Source organism: Vicugna pacos, chromosome 21 (genome assembly GCF_048564905.1).
Source record: "Vicugna pacos chromosome 21, VicPac4, whole genome shotgun sequence".
NCBI lineage: Eukaryota > Metazoa > Chordata > Mammalia > Artiodactyla > Camelidae > Vicugna > Vicugna pacos.
The window spans coordinates 25,968,445-25,980,867 of record NC_133007.1 but is presented as its reverse complement, the minus strand read 5'-3'; the positions used below and the strand labels follow the sequence as shown (position 1 = coordinate 25,980,867).

The 12,423-nt window shown below is 44.1% G+C and overlaps 1 protein-coding gene across 8 annotated transcripts in view; it reads left to right on the top strand.

The window, feature by feature from the left end:
- Positions 1-259: 259 nt before the first annotated feature.
- Positions 260-12,423, top strand: part of TDRD10 (tudor domain containing 10) — a 41,739-nt gene continuing 29,575 nt past the window's right edge. For 7 of the 8 annotated variants that reach the window (XR_012062821.1, XR_012062816.1, XR_012062817.1 and 4 more), the window contains exons 1-4: positions 260-843; positions 4,558-4,586; positions 4,920-4,999; positions 5,946-6,004. Coding sequence is in view for 1 of the 8 variants with exons in the window: in XM_015248272.3 (XP_015103758.1) it covers positions 4,585-4,586; positions 4,920-4,999; positions 5,946-6,004 (141 nt within the window). In the remaining 7 variants the exon portion in view is untranslated. Of the gene's footprint in view, positions 870-4,557; positions 4,587-4,919; positions 5,000-5,945; positions 6,005-12,423 lie in introns of all 8 variants that reach the window. The other variant, XR_012062818.1, reaches the window with a different exon arrangement.

The window sequence follows — 12,423 nt, the reverse complement described above, 5'->3', positions numbered from 1 at the left end:
GGGGCCCCGCCCGGGCTCGTCTTCAGCGCCTGCACCGCCGGGGGCTCCGCGGCTCTCCGGAGGCGGCGGGCGCCGGGGGCTTCCCCTGCTTTTTCCTCCCGAAGTGGGAGAGGCCGGGCCCACGGAAGCCACGGGACAGACCTGCCCACACTCCCGGGGACCAGAGGGGACGGAGCGGAGGCGGCGGGAGTGTCCCTAGCGCTGCGACGGACGGTGGGCCGCCAGCGGCCCACCCCCTCCGCGAGCGCCTCCCCTCCCAGGCTGGCGCCTCCCCGCCCGCTACCTCCCGCCCAGATCCGGGGGCGCCAGGGTCAACGCTTCTGCATTGGAGAGTCCTGGGGTACATGTTCAGGGGAAAGGAGCAGCAGCTCTACGTACTAACTAGTTGCGCCCGCGTGCTAAGAGCCCCCCACTTTTTGCACAAGCAGCTCCCCATCTTTCTGGAGCGGTTATCGGCCGGGCGCTGCCTTCAAACGCAGCCCGAGTGCGCCACGTGCACCTCCTGAGCCAGGAAGGAAGCTCCTCCGCTCCAAAAGGAGCCAGGCGCACGCCCCGGTCACTCGCTCCACTCACTCTGCAAGCGTATTTTTTGGGGCTCTGTGTGTGTGTGTGTGTTTGGCGGAGTGCCTACTAAAAGCGGGCGCTCGCGCCGTAGCCCGTGCAGCTATGGTCGGCCGAAGCACCGCCGTTGTCGCGCAGTGAGCACCCAGCTGTTCCCGCCGGCCCGGGCCGCAGCCGCCCGGGGATTGGCTGCGGAGGAGCGGCTCCGCCCCGCGCCCCGCGGATCTCGGAGGAGGCGGGGCACGTAGGGAGAAGGCGCGAAGGCTCGGCGTCTGACTGCAGGTAGGACGCGCCTGGCGCGGGGAGAGGTACGGCTTCTTGGTTACAGGCCTTGGGCTGCAGGGCGGGCAGTGGCGGGGACCTGGGCGTTGGGAGGCGTTAGTGGAAACTGCACCCCTCATCTCCACTCATGGGTGGCGGGGCGCGCTGCTACCCCCAGAACTTGTCGCTTGTTCTTGCCTGGTGAGTCTGCAGAATGTTTCAGTGGAGATGGTGGGTGGGAGTGGACAGCAGAGACTGAATCTCTGCAGGTGGGAGCATTTTGTGCAGAACCGTGGGGCACTACGTTAAAAGACGCCCGTGCCATCTTCCTCCTTTTCGAAGCAATTAAAGACACTTTTTAGCTTAAAAATCTAAACGTGCTGTTGAGGCTCACACAATATGCTCCAAATCCAGTACAAGCCGTGGGGACTGAACGATCCTGGTCACTCATTGGCTTTGTGTGAGCGTTGTTTTTTGAGGTGGAATAGCAAAAGAAATGCTTACACCAGCCATTCTTGAAAATGTATCTTGACTTAAAAAAAAAAAAGCCCTTTATTGAGATAAAATTTGCATACCATAAAATTCATGAGTTTTAAGTATACAATTCAAGGATATTTAGTATACTTAAAGTACAGCCATCACCACAATCTAATTTTAGAATATTTCCATGTTTGGAACGTATGGGGAGCCAAAAGGAAACTTTGTTAGCAGTTACTTCTCATTCCCCTTCCCTGCTTCCCAACCCTAGGCAGCCACTCATCTATTTTGTCAGTACAGATTTGACTGTTCTGGACTTTTCATGTAAGTAGAAACATATATTATGTGTCTGGCTTTTTCTGTTAGTGTCGTGTTTTTGAAATTCGTCCATGTTGTGGCATTTATCAATACTTAAGTCCTTTTATATTGCCAGATAGTATTCCATTCACAGCATTTAATTTAATCCACTCATCCATCAGTTGGTGGTGGTTTGGATGTTTCTCTTTTGGATATTCTGAACAATGTTGCTGTGAACATTTGTGAACAAGTCTTTGTGTGACTATCAGTTTTAGTTTAGTTGAGTAGATACCCAGGAGTGGAACTGCTGAGTCATAGGAAATTATCTGTTTAACTTTTTGAGAAACTGCCACACTGTACCACTTTACATTCCCACTAGCAATAATGTGGCTTTGAGTTTAATTTCCCTAATAACTAAAGATGTTGAGCATCTTTTCATGTACTTATTGGACATTTGTTCATTTTTGGAGAAAAGTCTATCAGGTGGTTTGTCCACTTTTTAATGGGTTTACTTGTCTTTTTATTATTGATGAGTTGTAAGAGTTCTTTATATATTCTTTGTCTTTTTAAAAACACAAATAAGATACTTTTCCAGACCAGGCAATAGTGGAAGCTCTTGGCTTTGGTGTCATATGGTCTGAAATGAAAAAACAGACTTTTCCATTTATAAGCATAAATTAAGTGGTCTTGGACAAAATACCATGTTATAGTCTCTGAGCCTCCAGGATTTCATTTGTACAACGGGGTAATAATGCCTAGTTGTGAAGAGTTTCTACGAGGATTAAATGAGCATTAGATGTTCAGCGTAGCACGTGGTAGGCCCTTAATGGCATCTTTGAAAAATTTGTGCTGGGCCTTTGCTTGGGATGTGTGGGTGCCTGCCGTCTTCCAGAAGCTCATAGACTTTTCCAGGGATTACCAGGAAATTGGGAAATAACACCCATAGCCTGATTATGCCTGTAAATCTTTGTTTTTATTCATAATACCTCAGTCTTTTAATTATCTTAACCACTTCGAGTTCTAGTTAAATTTAGTTGCAGCTAAAGCTGTTTCTGCCTACAGCTGGGAACAATTTAGAGGAAAGAGTTACTACTTTTAAATTTTAACATTTTAATTTGTGTTTCTCCTACAGTAAAGAAAAAAAAACCTCTTTGAAATGACTTTGACAGCCTCCTTATTGGTAGGAAAAGAACCAAGGCTTTGGAGTCACAGACCTGAATTACCTTAGTATCTTTTGTAACTAACAAATCATCTGATGCCTTTGAGCTTTGACTTTCTCATCTGTAAAGTGGGACAGTAATACCCTGCAGGATCATAGGAAAGCATTCCTGAAATCTATAAAAATGAAAACAGTGGTTGTCATTTATCAAGCTCTTAATTCGTGGCAGGTGCTGTAGGTGTTGTATCGCAAGTCACTCTCGTGATCTATGGCTTGGGCTTTTTGATTCCCATTTAACAGGTAAAACATGCTCAAAGTCTTTGACAAGTAAAAAGCTCAGAGTCCCTGGGCCGGACTCAGCTGCATCTGCCTAATTCCAGAGGCCCCGTTCTGTCCCTAGGCAGCCAGGTTTTAAAGTTACTCGTGGCACCTGTGTTAGTTTTCTCTTTGCTGCTGTAACACATCACCACTTGTTTAGTGGCTTAAACAACACAGCCTGCAATTCTGGAGGTCAGAAGCCTGACACATGCCTCACTGGGCTAAAATCAAGGTGTTAGCAGGGCTGTGTTCTTTCTGGAGGCTTGCGAGAGAATTGTTTTCTTGCCTTTTCCAGCTTCTGGAGGCCGCCTGTGTTCTCTGGTCCCCTTCCTCGTCTTTCAAAGCCAGCAACCAATGGTGGCCCGGTTCTCGTGTTGCATTGCTTTAATCTTGCCTCTGTTGGCACATCTCTTTACCTGACTCTCTTCTATGCCTCCCTCTTCCACTTTAAAGGACTCCTGTGGTGACATTAGGCCCATACGGATAATCTCTATGTTAAAGTCAGCTGATCAGCAGCCTTAATTCCCCCTTGCCATGTAACCAAACATATTCGTAGGTGTGATATTGTGATTTATAATAAGAAATAATACATTTGGTCTTTGGTGTCTGGCACAGAGCTCCTGAAACCGTTGAAATTTCAAGTGCCAAGAGAAGTAAGGGCGTCTTTTGTTATGTTAATAAGTTGGCTTTTGGAAAGCCCCTGGGTAACCTAAGGATGGGGGCTGGCCGATTAGAGGAGCTTTCAGTTCCGTCCCCCACACCCCCACCTCTGGGGAGGGAAGAAGGGCTGGAGGTTGAGCCAGTCGCTGATGGCCAATGATTTAATCAAGCATGCCTCTGCAATGAAGCCTCCATAAAACCCCAAAAGCACAGATTCTGAGAGCTTCCGGGTTGGTGAACACGATAGAGACTTGGGGAGCATGGAAGCCCCGCACTCTTTCCTTATGCTTTGCCCTGTGTGTCTCTTCCATCTGGCTGTTCCTGAGTTATATCCCTTTTAACTAAATGGCGATCTAGTAGGGAAAATATGTCTCCTGAGGTGTGAGCCACTCTAGCAAACTGATGGCACACCGAAGGAGGGGCTCTGGGAACTTCCAGTCTATGACAGGTCAGTCAGAAACACAAATGACAACCTGGACCTGCAGGCAACTGGTGTCTGAAGTTGGGGTGGGCTGGGGAGAGTCCTGCGGGACTGAGCCCTTACCCTGTGGAATCTGATGCTGTCTCTGGGTAGATAGTGTCAGAATTGTAGGACAACCAGCTGGTGTCTGGAGCATTGCTTGGTGATGTAGAAAAACTGCCCCCTCCCTTTGCTCACAGTAGAATTGGTGGCCAGAACCCTTAGTAGGTTCCAGGGATCAGGATATGGACCACTTTGTGCGGGGAGCGGAGAGGGGATGATTCTGCCTGCCGCAGTACCTAGTCAGAATTGCGATGGTGGATGGTCTCGGCGTTCCTTTAACTGTGGCTCGTTGGCTTTGCAGGAGATCCTGTTGGAAAGAAACTGCAGCATGTAAGTTGCTTCCTTTTGCTGATAAACAAGCCTCCCTCCACCCTGCCGCCTGCTCTTTCTCTTGCTCCTGCCTCACCTTGCCCAGAGCTTAGGAGTCACCCCCGCAGCATTCCTTGCGTGTTGATTCTAACCGTAAGTGTGCTTTAACAATTAGCAAATAAAAAGGTCCAGTGGAGGGCTTCCTGGCTTGGAACCTGAGTCTGGAAGGAGGAAGGGAAACCCTCCATCAGGAGAGGGTGTGGAGGCTTATGCAGGACCCTGCTTCTTATGCCCAAAGTCCTTTTATTGGAGTTTGGCCTTGGGAGGTGCGGCGCTAAGACCTGTGTTTGACAGGTCTTGGAGCAGCAGTGACTTCCGACCCTCTGCTCAGCTGTTTGGGAAGAATGGAGCGTTGGCGGAGCAGAAGTCTCCAGGTGAGCTGCCGGGGCTTTGCTGGTGTTGGGATGCTCCTTCTATGACCTGGATCCCGATTAATCTACTCAGTTTCTTTTCAAGCATGAAACTTGGGATCCACCTAACCCTGCCCTGGCTCCATTCAGCCGCCAAGGTTCCTTTCAGTCACGGATGCATCCACCTGCCTCGGCCACAGTGCAGACGCTTGGTCACTGTCACATCAGCTGCTCCCAATCCCATGCTTCTCTTTAATCCTTACCTCCTTCCATTTCACCCTCCCCCATCTCCAGAGACATCTTTCTAAAACCTAGCTGTGTTGCAGTCACCTCTCTGGTCAAACCCTTCACCCACTTCTCCCGGCCTGAGGACTGCACGAAGGTCAGCGAGATCCCAGCCTTTGGCCTGGCCTGCCTTCTTGCCTGGACTCTCACCGCTCACCCACACGCAGCGTGCAGTCTAGCTGTTGCCAACTGCATGCAGCCTCCCAAGCGTGCCAGGCCATTTCATGTCTCCATGCCTTTGCGTGTGCTGTGCCCTCTGCCTGTATTCCCTTCCACCTCCCTCCTGCACGACCCCTCTTCCTTCCCTCCTTCAGCTGAATGTTAACTCTGAAATACTACCCTCTTTGGTCCTGAAACTTCATAATACTCCATTGAAAGCACTGGATTCCTGGTATGCTGATGACTCGTGTCCTCCCACCCTGCAGGAGAGTGGGCTCCTGCCTTGAAGGCAGTGATGTCCACGGCCAGCACTTACCACTGGACCACTTCCATGACTGGGTGTCTGCTGACCGACTGAGTGCTGTGTAACCATTCATTTATTGTTCATGGGGTTGGGAGGCAGGGGAGCATGGAACATTTGTAGGGGAGTGTGTATGTTTTAACATTGAGGAAAATGGGTTGCTTATCACATGTTCTAAGTCCTCTAACCCTCCACCTGCCTTTTTTATGCTGTTTTTCTTCTTAGGACTCAAGAAAAGAGAGACAGAGGTGTATGTTGGCAACCTCCCACTGGATGTCTCTGAGGTATGTATGCTTCACTCTCTGTGGACGGCTGTTGTTTATCTTCTTTGGTTTCCCCCGTATGACTTACACCTGACAGTAACAATGTGTGAGCAGTCACTAGCTGGTGACGAGGCTGACCACCTCATGACAGGGCCTTGGACTCTCCCAGTTTAGTGCGTGCAACCATCCATGCAAACCTGGAGGAGTGGTCACCCTCCTTTCTACTTTGGGTGGAGGGGCTGCAGTCAGGCGGCTTCCCTTCAGGAAGGGGCCTTGTTAGAGTTCAATTACTGATCCTTTGGTCTTAGGGAGCAGTGGAGTCTCAGCCAAAAAACTTCACTCATTTTACTTTGAAATGAAGCAGTTTGGGGTGGGAGAGTATAGCTCAGTGGTAGTGTGTGCTTAGGATGTGTGAGGTTCAATACCCAGTACCTCCATTAAAAAAAAAAAAGAGTTAAATGAACCAGTTCAGTCAGTTGGCTGTGTACTTAGTAGAATGTAAACAACTACACTTTTGACTCCAGAAATTTTCCTTTTTATCTGGGGGGCCAGATCAACAAACCTGAAATGATTATAGAACATATAAGCGCTTAAAATTTGTAATAAGTGTATTTGAAGTCAGACAAAAGGAAAATGGAAGTAATCTACTGAGTTGAAGCATCCCCTGGCTATTTTTTTTTTTTGAGCATTTAAAATTTTCACATTATGCGAAATAATGTGCCTGAGGCTCACTCAGCACAGGAAAAGATGAATAACCCAGTCCTTGCACTCAAGCTCAATCTCAGACGAAGGATGAGAGAAACTGAATCTCGTGGAGCCCCTCCTGCACGCCAGACATTTTTCAAAGATTTCCTGGTCTCATCCCCGCCTTGCCAATCAGCTAAACTCACTCTTCTCTGCCCAAGTTGTACCTTGTTCTTTTTACATCCCTTATTATATTTTAATTATCAGGCATGCTCCAGGAAATAGACTAAATGCTCCATTAGTGTGGTTTTATTAAATTCTTATAATAACCCTGGGTGGTGGGTGGGTGGTGTCTCCAAGTTGGAGATGAGGCAGCCAAGGCTTTAAGACGTCGGATCCCTCAGCCATGTACACCGACCTACTGAGTGGTCAGACAAGAGCTGAATCCATGTCCACTTGTCCCTAAGAACCACATAATCAATAAGACATGTACATAGCTCGCTGTAATAAAAGATGGACTGTTATGTGTTTATCCAACAAAGAGAGAAGAAAATGGTATTGGAGCACAGAGAATACAGTAATTCATTTTGACTCAAAAGTGAAATCATATTCAATCAAAGGAGCAGGTTGGGGGATTCTTGGCATCTGATAGAAGAGACTGCTGAGGCTGATTCCCCTTCTTCCTGGCAGGGTGGTACAACATGTTGCTCTACCGTGAAATGGTCCGGGGGAGCCCTGCAGATAGTTCTGCAGGATCTGGGGGAGGCGTGGTATGGAGAGGCTCTGCCTCCTCTCTCTGGTCGACCCTGTTTCACAGCCCAGCACCTGGGGCTGGCTTGGCCACGCTGTCCCACACCGTGGTATAGGGCACCTTTGGTCCTTGTCCCCTTCCCAGGAGAGCAGCAGCCTTCCCTGCAGTGCTTCCTTCCAACTTACAAACTTAGACCAGTCTCATAGAAGAGGAAAGACTTGAGCTAAAGAAGTAGGATTTTAAAAAGAAATTTCTGATTATGACATTAATGCTCTGTCAAGAACTGAGAACTAAATCTCTGAGACTTTACCGTACTTGCAAACCAACAAATTAGCCTGCAGCAGTTCCATGGTTGTTGGTAGAAGATGAAAGTCTTGGATCAAAGATGAAAGATGACTCATTACTCATAGCAATAACATTAGCCTGCATTTGTTATTTTTTACTTTTCATTGTATTAACACTTTTTTTTATTAAGCTATAAATCACATACCATAAAATTCACTATTTTAGAGCATGAAATTCAGTGGTTTTTAGTATATTCACAGGGTTGTGCATCCATCACCACTAATTCCAGAAAATTTTCATCACCCAAAAATAAATGTCATACTCATTAGCAGTCCCTCCTTCTCTCTTCCTCTCTGCCCCTGGCACCACTAATCTACTTTTTGTCTCTATGGGTTTGCCTATTCTGGATATTTCACGTAGATGAAATCATACAATGCGTGGCATTTTGTGTTTTCTTTCACTTAGAATGTAATGTTTTCAGGGCTCATACGTGTCATAGCATGCCTCAGTACTTCATTCCTTTTTATTGCTAAAATATTCATATGGATATACCGCAGTTTATCCATTTATCATTGGACTTTTAGGTTGTTTCCACTTTTTGGCTATCATGAATAATGCTGCTCTGAACATTGGTGTACAACTTTTTGTGTAAACCTATGTTGTGGTTGTTATGGGTGTATACCTAGGAGTGAAATTGTTGGGTCACATGACAGCTCTATGCCAAACTGTTTACCAAAACAGTTGTACCATTTTACATTCATAGCAGCAACGTATGAGGATTCCAATTTCTCCACTTCCTCCCCCAAACCTGTTATTGTCTCTTTTTTCGAGTAAAGGTAGATTTATTTAGAGAGATGCACACTACGTAGAGTGTAGGCTGTTTCAGAAGCCGAGAAAAAGGCCACGAGGTGTAGGGTTTGGCTGCTCAGGTTAAAGTAAAAGTAGCTACACACTCTGTAGACAGAGTGCGGGCCGTCTCCGAAGACAAGGGAGTGAGAGAGGCCTGTTACTGTCTTTTTTTTGTTTTGGCAGGTATCTGGTATTTTAAGGTGGCTAATACATATTTTTTATAAAAATTTTATTGAAGTATAGTTGATTTAGTGTTGTGTTAGTGTCAGGTGTACAGCAAAGTGATTCAGTTATATACATATATATCTGTTTCAGATTCTTTTCCATCACAGGTTATTACAAGATACTGAATATAGTTCCCTGTGCTGTACAGTTGGGATTCTTGTTGTTTACCTATTTTATATATAGTAGTGTGTATCTGTTCATCTCAAACTCCTAATTTACTGCCCCCGCCATCCCTGCTATCTGTCTTTTTGATTAAAGTCATCTAGTGGATGTGAAGTGGTATCATTGTGGTTTTGACTTGCATTTTCTTAATAATTAACAAACATCTTTTCATGTGCTTTTTGTCCATTTGTATATCCTCTTTGGAGATATATCTATTCACATCCTTTGAGCATTTTAAAATCAGTTTGTCTTTTTATTACTGAGTTGTGAGAGTTCTTTAGATATTCTGAATACAGGTTTCTCATCATATATATGATCTGCAAATATTTTCTCCTATCAGTTGTATGTTTACTTTTTCTATAGTATCCTTTGATACACAGAAGTTTAATTTTGATTAATTTGAATTTTCTATTTTTGTTTTTTGGTTGCTTGTGCTTTAGGTGCCATATCTAAGAATCCATTGCCTAATCCAAAATCACAAAGATTTATACTTACACATTCTTCTAACAGTTTTATAGTTTTAGCTCTTATTTCAGTCAATGATCCTTTTTGAATTCATTCTTGTGTATGATGTGAGGTGGGGTCAGTTTCATTCTTTTTATTCAGTTGTCTTAGCATCATTTGTTAAAAAGATTGTTTTTTCCTCATTGAATTATTTTGGCACCCTTGTTGAAAATCAGTTGCCCATAGACGTAGCAGTTTATTTCTGGAGTTTCCTTCTATTCCATTGATCTGTGTATCAGTCCTTTCGCCAGAACTGTGCATGTACTATAGCTTTGTAGTGAGTTTTGAAATTGATTACACACTTACTCATTTTCTTTTTAATCTCAAGACTTATTATTTTTTTTTTAATTGAAGTATGGTCAGTTTACAATGTGTATGTCAGTTTCTGGTGTACAGAATGTTTCAGTCATACATATACATACATGTATTAGTTTTCATATTCCTTTTCATTATAGGCTATTACAAGATATTGAATATAGTTCCCTGTGCTATACAGAATAAACTTGTATATCTGTTTTATATATAGTAGTTAGTATCTGCAAATCTTGAACCCCCAATTTATCCCTTCCCACCCCTCATCATACACTTATTCTTGAACCCATTAGTTTGCTTTCTACCCTCACTAGTTTTTTGAAACTGGTCTTGCTGAGTGTATGAGTAAAACCTTCATGTTGCCAAATGGATATAAAACATTCAGATGCTTCTGTTTCCATAATTACAATAGATTGGATAACTTGAAAACCCTCTCACAAGAAAATACTTGGAAATAGGGGCTAAAATATAAGAAATACCATTTTTAAATATATAGCTGAGACTTAAGAAGGTAAGAAGAACTAAGAGGGCCTCATATAAGCAGTAAGTGAAAAACCAGAAGAGCCTGGCCAATGCCCTGGGGTCTTTGCCTGCCTCAAAACCCGAAGGGTGGATTGGATTAGAACAGCCATGTCAGGACAGGATATGACAGCCTGGGCCCATGTGAGAAGAAGAGTGCTAATTGCAGACATCACTGCAAAAGCAGGATCCTTGAAGGGCTGGACCCTCAGTGAAAGTGTGAACCACAGAAGCTTTGCTCATTGGCCCAGGGTGGTGTTGAGGAAGTTATTCTGCCTTGGCCTGGATCTGAGGCTGATAGAGCTACGCAATGACCCTAAGAACATGTAACAGTAGGCCTGGTTACATGTGAATTGGGGTTTAAATTCACATTACGTGCATGGTTTGGGAACCTTCAAGCTACAGTTTAATCTTTGGTAAAGTTAAAAACCCAATTCACAAAAAAACATTTAAACAGATTTAAACTGTGAATAGAAGGAAACTTCCAAAATCTGATAAAGTGTGTCCACAAGAAATACACAGAAAACATTATCATTTGGGAAACAAATATTTTAAAGTCAAGAGCGTGACATGAGTATCTCTATCACTTCTTCTGTTTAACATTTTGTTCTTAGCTACAGCGACTGAGGGGAAAAAAGGGTGTAAGAATTGGAAAGAAAAAAATAAAACTCTCATTATTTGCAGATGATTGCCTAAGTTGAAAGCTTTAAAGACTCCTGGACATGTTAGAATTATTGAGAATTAATAGGGTGGTTGAATATAAGATAAATATACAAAAGTTAGTTGTATTTCTTTGGAAGAGGAGCCCAAAATACAAAGAGCTAGAAATAAATCTAGTGAAAGTTGTGCAAGACGTACGTACAGAAGACGACACTTTACTGAAAGACATTAAGGCAGACCTACATAAAGACATGGATAAGAAGAATCAGTTTTATGATCCTTAAATTGATACATAGATTCAGTGCCATTGTGATCAAAATACGCAAAGGTTTTCCAAAGAACTTGAGAAGCTGATTCTAAAATTTACATTTACAGTCCCATGAATAACTGCACCTTTCTGAAGAAGAATAAGGGGACAGAGAGGAGAACAAATTTTCCACTGTAGTAAGGAGGACCGTGATGTGAGTGCGTTGCTCATAGTCGACAGATGGAGCAGACTAAAGTCCAGAAATAGACCTGTACATACGCGAACACTTGGTGTGTGGGTATAAAAACCAGGTGGCATTGCAGAGCGGTTAGGAAAGAAGGAACTTTTCAGTAAACTGCTTCTGAGACATTTCGTTATCCACGCAGGAAAAATGAAATTGAGCCTTTACTTCAAAACACATTCACTGGATGAATTAAGGACTTGACAGTGTACAGCAAATATAATACTTAGTGATGTGGCTTTGAGAGCTTTCCCTGTGAGTTCAGGAACAAGATGTGGATGCCAGCTGTTGCTCTTTCTGTCAGCATTGTGCCGGTGGTCTTGGTCAGCACAGTAAGGCAAGGAAAAAAGACATAAGAATTGGCAAGAAATACAAGTGTCATGAGTGCAGGAGACGTGACCGTGGTAGTAGACCACAGTCATGACCAGTTATCCGTATTCCCAGCTTGTGTCTTGCCCGTGGACTCTGAACTTGTATATTCAGTTGCCTACTTCTTATCTCTACTTGGGCAACTAATAGGCGTTTCAGACTTACTGTGTCCAGCCCGCTCCTCCCAGTCTTCCCCCTCTCAGCAAGCGGCCCCGAACCTGAGAGGTACTCTCCTTTCAGACCTCACGTGTTTTTCACACTTCACATTCAGTCTGTCAGCAGGTATAAAAATATACCTAGGATCAAACAGTCTTTTGTATCAGAATGGAGGAGGAGAATGGAATCTCTCTTTGAATTTGCCAAAATAAACAATGGAAGGATAAAAAGAGAATAAAGATGGTGACCTGTGGGGGAGGGAAGGAAAAAACAGTAGGAGGGAGATGGAGGCACAGCTTCTGAATTTACCTTGTGTTTTTGTTCTAACTTTTAAATACATAAAGGTTTTCATAATTAAGGAAATCAAAATTATGTATTAAAATTAAGTATTCCCTAAAAACTGAAAACAAATTAGTGCCATAACCAGTTTGATGTCAGGGAAGAGAATTGTTCAAATTGACCTTAGAATATGGTAT